The sequence below is a fragment of the Cnephaeus nilssonii genome (assembly GCF_951640355.1).
Source record: "Cnephaeus nilssonii genome assembly, chromosome: 6".
Lineage (NCBI taxonomy): Eukaryota > Metazoa > Chordata > Mammalia > Chiroptera > Vespertilionidae > Cnephaeus > Cnephaeus nilssonii.
In genome coordinates, this window is record NC_137077.1 from 86861735 (window position 1) to 86877329 (window position 15595).

At 38.4% G+C, this 15595-nt stretch overlaps 1 protein-coding gene across 6 annotated transcripts in view; it reads right to left on the minus strand.

Annotated features, from left to right (window-relative positions):
• The window catches only part of CEP83 (centrosomal protein 83), a 142595-nt gene that overhangs the window by 31572 nt on the left and 95428 nt on the right, over nt 1-15595 (minus strand). For 5 of the 6 annotated variants that reach the window (XR_013813636.1, XR_013813637.1, XR_013813638.1 and 2 more), the window contains exons 11-13: nt 10513-10588; nt 10149-10306; nt 9579-9708 (exon numbers count right to left, since the gene is read on the minus strand). Coding sequence is in view for 2 of the 6 variants with exons in the window: in XM_079773941.1 (XP_079630067.1) it covers nt 9579-9708; nt 10149-10306; nt 10513-10588 (364 nt within the window). In the remaining 4 variants the exon portion in view is untranslated. Of the gene's footprint in view, nt 1-9578; nt 9709-10148; nt 10307-10512; nt 10589-15595 lie in introns of those variants that run through there. The other variant, XR_013813639.1, reaches the window with a different exon arrangement.

A 15595-nucleotide genomic window follows, 5' to 3' on the forward strand; every position in this document is an offset into this window, starting at 1 on the left:
TTTGCATGTATCTGTCCAATTTTCCCAACACCATTTATTAAAGAGACTGTCTTGACTCCATTGTATGTTCATGCCCCCTTTGTCAAATATTAATTGAGCATAGTGGTTTGGGTTGATTTCTGGGTTCTCTATTCTATTCCATTGGTCTATATGTCTGTTCTTGTGCCAGTACCAGGCTGTTTTGAGAACAGTGGCTTTGTAATACAGCTTGAAGTTTGGTATTGAGATCCCACCTACTTTGTTCTTCTTTCTCAGGATTGCTGCAGCTATTCGGGGTCTTTTTTTATTTCAGATGAATTTTTGGAGAGTTCTTTCTAGGTTTGTGAAATATGCCGTTGGTATTTCAATGGGGAGTGCACTGAATCTATAGATTGCTTTGGGTAGTATGGACATTTTAATGATGTTGATTCTACCAATCCATGAACATGGTATGTTTTTCCATCTGTTTATGACTTCAACTATCTCTTTTTTCAGTGTCCTATAGTTTTCCGCATATAGGTCTTTTACCTCCTTAGTTAAGTTTATTCCTTAGGTATCTTAATTTTTTTGGTGCAATGGTTAATGGTATTGGTTTTTTAGTCTCTCTTTCTGTAAATTCACCACTTGTGTATAGAAATGCCATAGATTTCTGGGCATAAATTTTGTATCCTGCTACATTGCCCAATTCATTTATTAACCCTTTGCACTCGCTTGCTTTTTTCTCGATTCCTGCTACCGATGCTAACCGTGTCGAGTCACACTCGACATCCGAGTGCAAAAGGTTAAGTGTATTAGTTTCTTGATGGAGTCTTTCGGGGTTTTTATGTACAATATCATGTCATCTGCAAATAAGGACAGTTTTACTTCTTCTTTTCTAACTTGGATGCCTTTTATTTCTTCTTGTCACAATGACTAGTATTTCCAGTACTATGTCGAATAAGAGTGGTGAGAGTGGGCATCCCTGTCTTGTTCCTGTTCTTAGGGGAATTGGTTTTAGTTTTTGCCCATTGAGTATGATGTTGGCTGTGGGATTTTCTTATATAGCTTTTAATATGTTGAGGTATGATCCTTCTATTCCCACCTTGCTGAGTTTTTATCAAGAAAGGGTGTTGGATTTTGTCAAATGCTTTTTCTGCATCAATTGATATGACAATATGATTTTTATCTCTCAATTTGTTTATGTGATGTATCACATTTATTGATTTGCAGATATTGTACCATCCTTGCATCCCCGGGATAAACTCTACTTCATCATGGTGTATGATCTTTCTGATGTACTGCTGGATCCGATTTGCTAGAAATTTGTTGAGGATTTTGGCATCTATGTTCATGAGGGATATTGGCCTGTAATTCTCTTTCATTGTGTTGTCTTTATTTGGTTTTGGTATTAGGGTGATGCTAGCTTCATAGAATGAGCTAGGAAGTGTTCCTTCCCCTTGAATTTTTTGGAATAGTCTGAGGAGGATAGTTCTTCCTCGAATGTTTGGTTTAATTCTCCTGTGAAGCTGTCTGGCCCCAGGCTTTAGTTTGCTGGTAGGTTTTTGATGACTGCTTCAATATTTGTCATAGATATTGACCTATTGAGATTTTTAGATTCTTCCTGATTGAGTTTTGGAAGGTTGTATTTTTCTAGGAATATGTCCATTACCTCCATGTTGTCCAGTTCGTTGGAGTAGAGTTGTTCATAGTATTTTTTAACAATCCTTTGTATTTCTGTGGGGTCTGTTGTTATTTCTCCTCTTTCATTTCTGATTTTATTTGGGTCCTCTCCCTTTGCTTATTGGTGAGCCTGGCTAGTGGTTCAACAATCTTGTTTATGCTTTCAATTAACCAGCTCTTGGTTTTGTTGATCTTTTGTATCATTTTTTTTTTTTTGGTCTCTATGTCATTTATCTCCACTCTGATCTTTATTATTTCCTTCCTTCTGCTAACACTGGGCTTTTCCTGTTGCTCTCTTTCCAACTCTTTGAATTCTAGGGTTAGGTAATTTATTACCATTGTTTCTTGTTTTTTTTTTTGCAGTAGGCTTGTAGAGCTATGAACTTCCCTCTACTTTCACTGTGTCTCATAGATTTTGGATTGTTGTGTTTTCATTGTCATTTGTTGCCATGATGTTTTTTATTTCTTCTTTGATCTCTCTGGTAACCCAGTCATTGATAATAGCATGCTATTTAGCCTCCAGGTATTTGATTTTTTTGGGTTGGTTTTATTGTAGATGATTTCTAGTTTTATGCCATTGTGATCTGAGAAGATGTTTGATATGATTTCTATCTTCTTGAATTTGAAGATACTTTGTAGATACTTTGTCTGTGACCCAAAATATATGGTCTACCTTTGAAAAAGACCTATGTGCCCTTGATAGAATGTATATTCTGTAGCTTTGGAGTAAAATGTTCTGAAGATGTCAATTAATTCCATCTCATCTAGTGATTGATGTTTCTTTTCTGATTTTTTAGGATTGATGTTTCTTTTCTGATTTTTTGTTTAGAGGATTTGTCCAAAGGTGATAGTGGGGTATTAAAGTCCCCTACTATGATTGTATTGCTGTCAATCTCTCCCTTCCTATACTCCAGAAGTTTTTTAATGTATTTGGGTGCTCCTGTATTGGGTGCGTATATGTTTACCACAGTTATTTCTTGTTGGATTGCTCCCTTTAGTATTATGAAGTGGCCTTCCTTATCTCTTTTTATGTCCTTCACTTTGAGATCTAATTTGTCAGATATAAGTATTGTTACCCCAGCTTTTTTAAATTTCCATTTTCCTGAAAAACCTTTTTCTATCCCTTCACCATCAGTCTTTGTGCCTCTTTTTTTCTGAGGTGGGTTTCCTGTAGACAGCATATATATGGGTCATGTTTTCTTATCCACTCAGTTACCCTATGTCTTTTGATTGGGGTATTTAATCCATTTACATTTATAGTTATTAGTGATAGGTACTTGTTTGTCGCCATTTTTATTCTTTACCCCAGTGTTCCTTCTTAGCTTCCTATTTCTTCTTTTTACAGCTGACCCTTTAGCATTTCTTGCATTGCTGGTTTGGTGGTAATAAACTCCTTTAGTCCTTTTTGTCTGTGAAGCTCCTGATTTCACCCTCAATTTTGATTGAGAGCCTTGCTGGGTACAGTATTCATGGATTCAGACCTTTGCTTTGCATGAATTTGTATACAGTTCATTCCATTCCCTTCTGGCCTGATGTGTTTCTGTTGAGAAATCGATCGCTAGTCTGATGGGGGATCCTTTGTAGGTAACTTTCTGTCTCTCTCTGGCCGCTTTATAATTCTTACTTTGTCATCGGTATTTGCCAATTTAATTATAATGTGCCTTGGCATCAGTCTTTTGGGGTTCATTTTCCTTGGGACTCTGTGAGCTTCTCGGATTTGTGTGAGTTTTTTCTTCCCTATACCAGGGAACTTTTCTGCATTATTTCTTCAAACAGGTTTTCTATTCCTTCCTCAATTTCCTCACCTTCTGGCACCCTTATTATGCGGAAGTTGTTTCATTCCGTGTTATCCCAAAGTTCCCTTAGGCTCTCCTCCTGTTTTTTAATTTTTTTTCCTAGATGCTGCTCTGCTTGGGTATTTTTTCCTACCTTGTCTTCTAGTTCACTGATGTGGTCCTCTGCTTCTTCTAGTCTACTGTTGATGCTTTCTATTGAGTTCTTTATTGCAGCAATGTCATTTTTCATTTCTTCTTGGTTCTTCATTTCTTCTTGGTTCTTAGACATATTATTGAATTTGTCTTCCATTCTTTTCAGCCACCTTATGACCATTTCTCTGAATTCTTTCTCTGACAGGTTGCTTACCTCCATTTCATTTACTTCCTTTTCTGGTGATGCCTCCTTTTCTTTCATATGCGGGCTGTTTCTTTGTCTCTCCATGATCTGTCTTCTCTGGCTATCTGGTTATGTAGTTCTCTCTCTCCTTTCCTTAGGCATAATCTGACCTTTCCTTGAGAAGGTGCAGAGCTCCTCAGAGTCAGCGTATTCATGCTGCCTGAGATCCGGTGTTCTGGGGTTCACAGTAGGTCCCTGGGTATTCTGTTTGTAGAATCGCAGGATGTATAGTCTTCTGATAACAGCCACTCTCCCCTTTAAGATGGCGTGTTCTCCGTGGTAGATCCCGTCGCTCCAGGAGAGATTTCAGCAGCAGTGGAGGCTGCCTGGTCAGGGGAGCCCGTTCCAGTAGTCCCCAACAGTCCCTTGGAGTATAGCTGACCCTCACCCACAAATATACACTCCCCATACGTCCACACACTCTCCTTTCATTCTCTCACTCACATACTATCTTGCAGTCTGCCTTTCCATTGGCAGCCATCTTCCCAATCCCTCAGGTGTTCATATTCTTGTGGGTCTGTTTCTGGTCTCTCTTCTGTTCTGTTTGTCAATTTGTCTATCCTTATGCCAATACCTGCTGTTTTAGTTACTTCAGAATATTTCTGGAAGTCACCCTTCATTTTCATTTCTATACCCCAAGCCCAAATTCCAGACATCTTATTTCATTTTAAGTTTAGTATAATAGCTTCCTAACTGGCCTCCCTTGTCTTCAAGCTTTCTTCTCTCTGGCACACTAGTTCTGAAACTTTTGTGTGCACACAGATCACCAGGGAGTGATTAATAGTATTCTTAGGTATTGCATGTTACCTTATTGCTCCAATTAGATTATATGGTCATCAGGGCAGGAGTCAATCATGGCATTTATTTTCCACTCAGCATAACTCTAGGCTGCCCAACAGAGTCAACAGACGTTTTACAACTTCAAGCCTATGGTGCATTTATTTATAAGCCAGGCATAACAATATCTAACCAAGAATTATTTCATAGAGATATACCTTAGAATAAAAATAAGTTGTCACTTCAAGTGCTTCAAAAAGAAAAGCACAACTCATTGTGTTCATAAGAAGAGATCTCTCTGCGTAGTCGTACTTCAAGAATGTGTGGAGAAGGAAACCAAGATGGCGGCATAAGTTAAACACCTATACTGCTGCCTCCCACAACAATGGGGAGACAGAGCGGACATCCACCGGAAAGCTGGATGAGTGGAAATTCTACAACTAGAAGGAAAGAGAAAAGGACACTGAGACTCAGGAGCTGTGGAGGTGCAGAGACCCGTGTGCGCGGAAAGGGTGGGCGGCTTAATAGGTGGCTCGCTTACTCACGGCATGCAAAGACGGCGAGCAGCAAACACGCGGCTAGCTTTCTCGTTCTAGAGGAAAACAAAACCTCCCGACTGCACTGAAATCCAGTTCCGGGTGAGACTTTCAGTACCAGTATCATTCGGGGAGAAACTGGACTGTCTGGCAGTGGGAGAAACTGGAGAGCAGCCTTCTCTCAGAGGTGCGTGCAGCCATTGCCGCAGGACATTGAGAACAGGGCTCATAGGGCGGGGCTGACGGGAAACCAAGGCTTGTCTGCTCTACCCTGAGACTCTGCCCCACCTAAGCTGAGCACAGAAGCTCTCCCAGTGGCTAGCTTTCTCCTTCAGGAGGGAAACAAAACCTCCTAACTGCACTGAAATCCAGCTCCGGGTGAGACTTTCGATACCAGACTCATTCGGGGAGAAACTGGACTGTCTGGCAGCGGGTGAAACTCGAGAGCAGCCTTCTCTCAGAGGTGTGTGCAGCCATTGCCATGGGGCACTGAGACACAGGGCCCTCTTAGGGCAGGGCTGACAGGAAACCAAGGCTGTCTGCTCCACCCTGAGACTCCGCCCCATCCAAGCTGAGCACAGAAGCCCTCCCAGCAGAGACACTGCTGATCCTCACAGCCAATTGGCTTGGAAGTCAACTCCCCCCAGTGATACCAACAACAATCAAGGCTTAACTACAACAAGACTGCACACACAGCCCACAAAGGGGTGCACCAAGAGTGTCCACCACAGGTAACTGGGGAGGCTGAGCTACTGGGCCCTGCTAGGACACCTAGCACACAAGGCCACTCCATCAACTCAGGGAAGCAGATAAAATGAGGAGACAAAGAGGAAGGCCACAATTGAAGGAAATGGAGGAAAGCAAAAGACTGGATATAGAGTTCAAAACCACGGTTATAAGGTTTTACAAGAATTTCCTAGAAAAGCCCGATAAATTTAACAAGACCCTCGAGCATATGAAAAAGGATCAACTAGAAATTAAGCATACACTGACTGAAATAAAAAATATTATACAGAGACCTAAAAGCAGACTAAAGGATTGCAAGAATCAAGTCAAAGACTTGGAATACCAAGAAGCAAAAACACTCCTCCGGAAAAGCAAAAATAAAAAAGAATCCAAAAAGTTGAAGATAGTGTAAGAAGCCTCTGGGACAACTTCAAGCGTACCAACATCAGAATTATGGGGGTCCCAGAAGAAGAGAGAGAGCAAGATACTGAAAACCTATTTGAAGAAATTGTGACAGAAAACTTCCCCCACCAGGTGAAAGAAATAGACTTACAAGTCCAGGAAGCACACAGAACCCCAAACAAAAGGAATCCAAAGAGGACCACACCAAGACACATCATAATTAAAATTCCATGAGCAAAAGACAGAGAATATTAAAAGCAGCAAGAGAAAAACAGTTAGTTACCTACAAGGGAGCACCCATACGATTGTCAGCTGATTTCTCAACAGAAACTATGCAGGCCAGATGGGAATGGCAAGAAATATTCAAAGTGATGAATAGCAAGAAACTACAACCAAGATTACTCTACCCAGCAAAGCTATCATTCAGAAATGAAGGTCAGATAAAGAGCTTCACAGATAAGAAAAAGCTAAAGGAGTTCATCACCGCCAAACCAGAATTATATGAAATGCTGAAAGGTATTCTTTAAGAAGAGGAAGAAGAAGAAAAAGATAAAGATAAAAATTATGAACAACAAATACGTAACTATCAACAAGTGAATCTAAAAACCAAGAGAATAAAAAAATCTGATGAACAGTATTAACTGGTGAATATAATAGAATCAGGGCATAGAAAGGGAGTGGACTGACAATTCTCGGGGGAAAAGGGGAGTGGGGGTGCGGGAAGAGACTGAATAAAAAGCGTACACCTATGGATGAGGACAGTGGGGGAGGGGGTAAAGACAGAGAGTGAGGTAGGAACCTGGTGGAGGGGAGCTATGGGGGGAAAAAAGAGGAACAATTGTAATAATCTGAACAATAAAGATTTATTAAATTTTTTAAAAAAATAAACCGACACACACACACAAAAAAGAATGTATGGAGAAGCGATATAGAAGAGCCTCCCAACTCAGGTTGCTGGTCAAGCTTTTCCAAGCAAATTACAGCAAATACTATTACCCAAAGACTACCAGAAACACTTATCAGAAATGACACAATCTTGTGCTTAGGAGGTTGGAATCACAAAAACAGTGAGCCATCTTAACCAGCCTGGGGGAAAATAAAGCTGCTATTCCCCAGCTTTAAGAACCTCTTTCAGAAAAGTAACTCTAAAGGATTATGATTTCTGCCCTGGAGTTAATATTTTGTGACTTGTTTTAGTCTTAATGCATAAGAAACTTACAATTTGTGTCAGTTAAAGCATCCACAAAGTCTGTTGCACTTTTATGAATTATATTTATTTAATCTTATAGCCAAAATTTTCATATAGAAGCAGTATAGGGTTTGAGTTAAATTATTTTTCTAGTGATTATTCTGACCAGAAAATAATACTTATGTGTATTATGGCTACCAATAAGAGAAAATTAAAGCATTTGGAATAAAATAAAGTGGGAAATTAAAAGAGTAACAGTACAAAAAGAGCACAGGCTTGTGAATAGAAAGATGTAGGTTTTAGTCATGGCCATGATTCTAACAGTCAAGTGATTTTGGCTACCTACCACTTCAGTTTCCTAATCTGTAAAAACTATTATCTCTAAGTGCTAAAGTCCTCCCAGCCCTAAAATTGTATCTACTTAAAAGTTGTCAGTCTTTAGGGCAGTGTCCCACGTGATGGAACAATTCTGGGTCATAATTATTCACTCAGTTGAGCTTAATAATTTCTATGACTTCAAACCATAATCCATACATTTTGAAAAGTGAAATGGATATGTATTATGTTCACAACCATTACTTGACAGGCATTACAGTAGAAAAATAATTCATACAAGGTCATAATATTAATGAAAGAGTTATTTTGCAGGCTTCTTAAATATCACCTCCTCCTCTCTTTCTGGTATACCTGCAATTAGTTGATAATCTCTCTCACCACTGGATGTCACTTTTGCTCTAAAAGAAGTCAACCCAAACTAACCTCAATTAGAACCTGATCTCTAAAATACTTTTCTCTAAAACCTCAACACAAAATTTATCTGTGAAAGATCAAATCAGCTCTTATAATTTCTAGTGATTTCCAGCTAACATCTGGCTTCAGAGGCTTCTAGGCTTCAAATAGTACAAGAAAGCATAAATACTTTCTAAGATCATCCCAAGCCATAATAAACTGCACTGAAACCCCAGCAATATCCATATGATGCACAGTACTTCCATGACCTTAAAGAAAAAAAAAAAGTGATATACAAAGGGAAAAACAACAACACAAGTCTTTATATTTGAATATAAAACACTGGAATTCCCATTTGTAAATGCTGTTTTCTAATCTCAGTATCACACTACTTTTAGTATTATGGTTAGAAAATAGCAATACTCAGAAACCACAAACAGAGGGAAGTAATAACTTTTAGACTTCTCATGTTATAACTATCAGAAGGCATTTGGCAGTTATACTTAATACATAAGTAGGTGACTAGGAACTGTGTCATTGGGTTTCTCAATCAAAATATGTAAATACTATATAGTTCTCTTCTCTTATGCAAATGTGAACAGCTAACCTTTCAGATATTGACACTGGTGTGGCTATGCCTACAAGCACCTTGCTCTCATCTCAGACCTTCTTACCTCCCAAAGCAAATGCCATGACTAAGGGAACTTATCAAATGGAGATATGTCAAATCAACCCCAATCCCAACATACATGCAACAATTTTGTTAAAATAACTACTAAATCACTGCCACAGTGAGTCATGGTTACTAAAGGGGTCATGCTACACTCCTCGGGTTTGTTGAAGTAGAAAAAAGTTGAAACCACTGCCTTAGGTGAATGATCTGACTGCATTACTTCCAGGATGCCCTGGACTATTTATAAGAAAATAAATTTATTAGGTTCTGGGGAAAATAGGCCTGCAAAATGGAAGCTTAAAAGGAGGGTGGCTGTCGGAACTATCATGGCTGTTTCAGAAGCCAGGGGGGGTTCTAGGTCCTTGCTCCTATATTCCTGAGTTGGAAACAAAAAAGCATTTTAACCACAAAAGCAGTATTACAAGTATTAGTTAAGCTGCGACAGGGAGAATGAGTTAAATAAGACTTGTGTGGGCTGGTCTAGAAACTTGATCACTGAAAAACAGTCTGTGAAAAAATGCATGTTGGCTCTGAAAAACTGACCTGTACACAAAATTTAGAAATAAATCTGTTGAGCCATTTGGATTTTCCCAATTTATCTCTGGAAGGTTGAAAGTAAAATGTCATATTTAAGTACTAAGCCAATAAAATCTCAGTTTTCATTGTACATTTTATTCTCCTAAAATAGTTAATTATGTTTTACTCTGTAGAAATCACTCTAATAAGAATCACTTGCCTTTTTCTGGGCAATTGCAGCTCGCTGCAGTTTCTCTTTAGCTTGATTATACTTTTCTTCTCGGTCTGTGATACGTTCATGAAGCTTTTGCTTTTCTTCCAGCCACTGGATCTGTTTCTCTTCCAATGTCCTGTCAGAAGAATGTAGGCAAAACATGGACATTAACTCTTAGGATTAAACAGATATTATCCCAAGTAAAATCAAACTTACTACCTATGTGGCATTCAGAAGACTAATTTAGATATTTGAAGTAAAAAATATATTGGTTAACTCAATGAATAAAGACGTTTTTCTTTGAGAGTTTTCAGAATAGTATGGTCAGGGAGAAATTTAAAAGGCCTTTTTCCATAAATGTCTTTTTTTATTATTATTAAAAGAATTCAAAAGTCCATAAAGTTCATTCTCTAGAAATAGAAAACGCATTATCTCAGACCACTGTATATTGTCAAAGGGTGTTTGTAACTAGTTCCCAAAACACATTCAACATGGAATCATCATTGAAATAACTATATATAATATAGCAGGGGGGGGGGGAAGAAATAGTTGTACATAAAAAAACAACAACTCTACTTTTCAACTTCTAGTTGTGCTTTTTCAGCTTGGCTTCTTAAATTTCGGCACTCCTGTTTTAACCTCTCCACCATTTCCTTCAGTATTTGGTTTGAATTCAGCAATTCATTCTCTGACTGTGTAAATGAGGTCACTTGGATCTGCAAATTACTGATTTGCTTAAAAGAGAAGGAGATAAATGTTAAGGCCACTAAACAAATTTAGTAGAGTATAAAAGCAGCAGAGGATACTAAACATCTTCCCTCACAAATACCCCACCCAGTTGATGTGCCCTTGAGGACACCCTGAAATGAAATAAGCTTCAAGACATAGATTTTTAAAAGCCCTTAAAAAAATAAAGCAAAATGTTTGCTAAATAGCATACCTGTTTCAGGTCAGAATTTTCATTTTTCTCTTTCTCTGCATTTTCAATATTCACAATTTGTTGTTGAAGTTTTAACCTGAAAATCAAACACAATAAAAGACATTATTAAGGATCCACAGTTCACATATTTCACTGAATTAGGTGATCATTTTACCAAGTGCCTTTATTAACAGTAGACATTGTGAAATCTGGTAGATAAATGATAAAAGATTTTGACTTCAGGCAGCCAAATTGTGTTCACATATAACTAAAATTTAACATAAATTTCTGCTTTTGCTATGAAAAAAATTATTGTTATAGAGAAGAGGAGAAATCAGGTCTGTCTAGGAAGATGTGAAAATTAAAACCTGATGGGCATATTTTAATGAACAAAGGGAACAGCCTGCGCTGCCTTTGGTGGAAGAGTGTACAATGTGTTGCTAAGCCACCAGAAAGCAGTCCAGTTTAGGAGAAGCCACTTTACAACCAGATAGTAACTGACAATTTACAAAATGTCTTCTGCTGCACTGCTACTTCACTTTCACTCTGCTAGGTATCCTAATGACCACCATGTCATAATATAACAGGCATTTAATTAAGGTTGGCCAGTTTTAATTGTAGTAATTTCTCACAATAAATCTATGAGCATAAGCAGAGTCATCTTTATTATCCCAATTTTACAGATAAAAAGATTGAAGTTTAACCAAGTTAGGCCAAATGACATAGCTACCAAGTCAAAGAACCCAGGTTTTCCAACATCCAAGTTAGTGTCCCCCTCTCCCACTTCATTATGTGGCAATTTTACTGATTTAAAAGGAAATGTCTAGTACAGGACAACATGCTGTATTATATTAAATATACTGTGTTTTCATTCCTGAGATGAATAAACACACAATTTGTATCCTCTTCAAAAGGTATATGTTCTCAGAACATCTCTGGTGACCAAATGACTAACCTCATGAGAAAGACTTTATGCTAATTAGGTTTGAAGGATAGGCCCTCAACCTCTCCATTTTAAAAACCCTTCAAACACTTATTTCAAATATAATTCATTTGGTACTTACTTCTAGTTTGGCATTATCAATATTTATCAATCCAATTAGAACTGCTGATTGGGAACGCAACATTCTCAAAGGCCCAGGGCTGTGCTTTAAACAATGATAAAAATTCAATAAATGTTTGCTGATGGATTGAATGAACTAACCTAAATCCTGGATTAGAAGATTAAATGTGTAAAATGACTGGACAATATGACATGGAAGAAACCACTAGACCCACTGCTTTCTGAGATATTTACATACAAATTATGAAAACAATGGATCTAAAGCAAGCATGTCAAACATGTGGCCTGCCAGCCGTGAGTTTGACATACTTGATCTAAAGGAAAAGGGCCAGTCTTTCTCTTGCTTTGCTCCTTTGACAGTACTAGTCACGCTATTTGGTAATATTAGCAAATTTATTACTCTCTCAAACTTTCTATGCATTTCTCTCCTTAAAAGTTAATGCTAGATTATGAGTTAAAGAAGGTTTCTTTCTACAAAACCATGGAGATGAAAATAAAGGAGAAAAAAATGTGGGTCCTAGCCCAGGTCCAAAGTTAGAAAAGTTAGGCCCCAAATTATTTTAGCTCTGTAGAGATTTTGTATATACTTGATAAATCAATAGGAACAAGACCCAGTTACACAACCATTTGTAGCCTAAATGCTTTCTAAATAAGTTATGTAGATATTAAGAGAAACAACTAAGCCCTACATCCAAAAACTGAAGCCAATGACACCAATGCCAAAGAGCACTTGACTATTAAGACAAAAAGGAGTAAGAACATCACCACTATGGTAGAATATAAAAAACAATACACAAGTGGCCCCTAGACACCAGGAGCCATTGCTGGTCAATGCCAAAACTTGGATCGCATCTCACAGGCGCAGGTCTTAAAATCTGAGCACCTGAGGCAGGGTTGCAACCCTTCACTCCTCCAGAGGAGCTGCAGCCCAGAAGGATGAGGAAGAGGAGGCCCAGAGTAAGCATATGGTCCAAGCTCTGAACCACTGTGTCACACTTCCCCCTGCCTCCACCTACTAATTGCCAGGATCTGTGAAAATGGTGTTGAAGATATTCCAAGGAGCTTATAAGATTTATGTTTAAAGAAAAATTAAGTGGAGGAAAACCGGACTTCAAGCAGCATGAGTATGTGGACTTGGACAAGCTCTGCACCTTCTCACAGAAAGGTCAGATTTCACCTAAGGGAAAGGAGAGAGAAAGCTACATAACCAGACACCCAGAGAAGAGAGATCATGGGGAGACAAAGAAATAGCCCACCTATGAAAGAAAAGGAGGCATCACCAGAAAAGGAAGTAAACGAAATGGAGGCAAGCAACCTGTCAGAGAAAGAATTCAGAGAAATGGTCATAGGGTCACTGAAAAGGTTGGAAGATAAATTCAACAATATGTCTAAGAACCAAGAAGAAATGAAGAACCAAGAAGAAATGAAAAATGACATGGCTGCAATAAAAAACTCAATAGAAAGCATCAACGGTAGACTAGAAGAAGCAGAGGACCACATCAGTGAGCTAGAAGATAAGGTAGGAAAAAATACCCAGAGTAACATCTAGAAAAAAAAAAATTAAAAACCAGGAGGAGAGCCTAAGGGAACTTTGGGACAACATGAAACGAAACAACATCCGCATAATAGGGGTGCCAGGACAGGAAACTGAGCAAGGAATAGAAAACCTGTTTGAAGAAATAATGACAGAAAACTTCCCTGATATAGGGAAGAAAAAACTCACACAAATCCAAGAAGCTCACAGAGTCCCAAGCAAAATGAACCCCAAAAGACCGACACCAAGGCACATTATAATTAAATTGGCAAACACCAACAACAAAGTAAGAATCTTAAAAACGGCCAGAGAGAGACAGAAAGTTACCTACAAAGGATCCCCCATCAGATTAGCGACTGATTTCTTAACAGAAACACATCAGGCCAGAAGGGAATGGAATGTACTATACAAATTCATGCAAAGCAAAGGTCTGAATCCATGAATACTGTACCCAGCAAGGCTCTCTATCAAAATTGAGGGTGAAATCAGGAGCTTCACAGACAAAAAAGAACTAAGGGAGTTTATTACCACCAAACCAGCAATGCAAGAAATGATAAAGCATCTTCTGTAAAAACAAGAAATAGGAAGCAAAGAAGGAACACAGGCGTAAAGAATAAAAATGTCAACAAACAAGTACCTATCAAGAAACAATACACAAAGTTTTCTTCAGCTGGCTTTGCTGAAGCAGTCCTGGGTTATAATCTACAACTGATAAGAGATTTCTAAATTTTTATTGTTGATAGTATTACAGATATCTCCTAATTTCCCTTCCCCTTCATCTCCCTCCTCGTAGCTCCTGCCCCATCCCAGGCCTTCACCACACTATTCTCTGTGTTCATTGGTTATGCATATATGTATATGAGTTCTTTGGTTAATCTTTTCCCATCTCCTCCCCTAACTCCATCCCCCACCCAGCTCCCCTCTGAGATATGTCAGTCTGTTCCATGCCTCCATGTCTCTGGAACTATTTTGTTTACCAGTTTATTATATTCATTAGATTCCACTTATAAGTGAGATCATGTGATATTTGTCTTTCTCTGACTAGCTTGTTTCACTCAGCATAATACACTCCAGGTCCCTCCATGCTATCTCAAAGGGTAAGAGATCCTTCTTTTTTACAGCCGCATAGTATTCCATGGTGTAAATGTGCCACAGCTGTTTTATCCACTCGTCTACTAGTGGGCACTTGGGTTGGTTCCAGATCTTAGCTATTGTAAATAGTGCTGCTATGAACATAGGGGTGCAAATATTCTTTCTGATGAGTGTTTCAAACTTCTTAGGATAAATTCCTAGAAGTGGGATCACTGGGTCAAACAGTAGTTCCATTTTTAAGTTTTTGAGTAAATTCCACACTGTTCCATAGTGGCTACACCAATCTGCATTCCCACCAGCAGGGTACTAGGGTTCCCTTTTCTCTACATCCTCACCAGCACTTGTTATTAATATGCTATTAGAGGAGAAAACTAGTCCATGATTTAACTTAACATCATTACAGTTAGAATTCTAAGGGTTAATGAAATTTAACAAAAAGTAACTTGAATAGAAATAATCAGGGTTTAGAAATATGTTCAATGATCTAAAAATCACAATAATGAAAGAGTTAAAAACATATTATTTCACAATGCTACAGATTTAGAAATAAAGTACAGTATTTCCTTTTTTTATATTTTTATTGATTTCAGAGAGGAAGGGAGAGGGAGAGAAACATCAATGATAAAAGAGAATCATTGATTGGCTGCCTTCTGCACTCCCCCTACTGGGGATCAAGCCCATTACCAGGGCATGTGTCCTTGACCAGAATCAAACCTGGGACCCTTTAGACTGCAGGCCGACGTTCTATCCACTGAGCAAAACTGGCTATGGCTAAAGTATAGTATTTCTTGATTAGAAGGTTTAAATATTCAAAGTGTGTTATAATTAATCAAAATAAAATAATCTTTAGCCCTAGCCTGTTTGGCTCAGTGGATGGAGCGTCAGCCTGCAGATTGAAGAGTCCAGGGTTCAATTCTGATCATGGGCACATACCTCGGTTGCAGGCTCAATCCACGGCCCTGGTCCAGGCACATGCAGGAGGCAACCAATCAATGTGTCTCTCTCACATCAGTGTTTCTCTCTGTCTCTCTCTCTCCCTTCCACTCTAAAAATTAATGGAAAAATATCCTTGGGTAAGAATTAACAATGACAACAAAATAATAATTTTTATAACAGAAATACAAAGTACAGAAGAAAGTACACTTAATTCTCATTAGATCAATAAAGGCTACATAAGAAAAATGCAATTTGAAATGGATCCTGAAGACAAAATAAGAGTCTAAGGTAGAGAAATTAATGATTTAAGCAAAGAGGACAACTAATGAAGGAAGACAGAGCAAATCAAGAGGGTGGGATAAAACACTGTATTTTGGAAGCAAAGGGAGAAAGGATATCTTCACAAAAACAGAAAGGGAAGAGAGAATGACGAAGATACAGAAGTTTTCAGATAGTGAAAAGCTGAAAGAATTCAGATC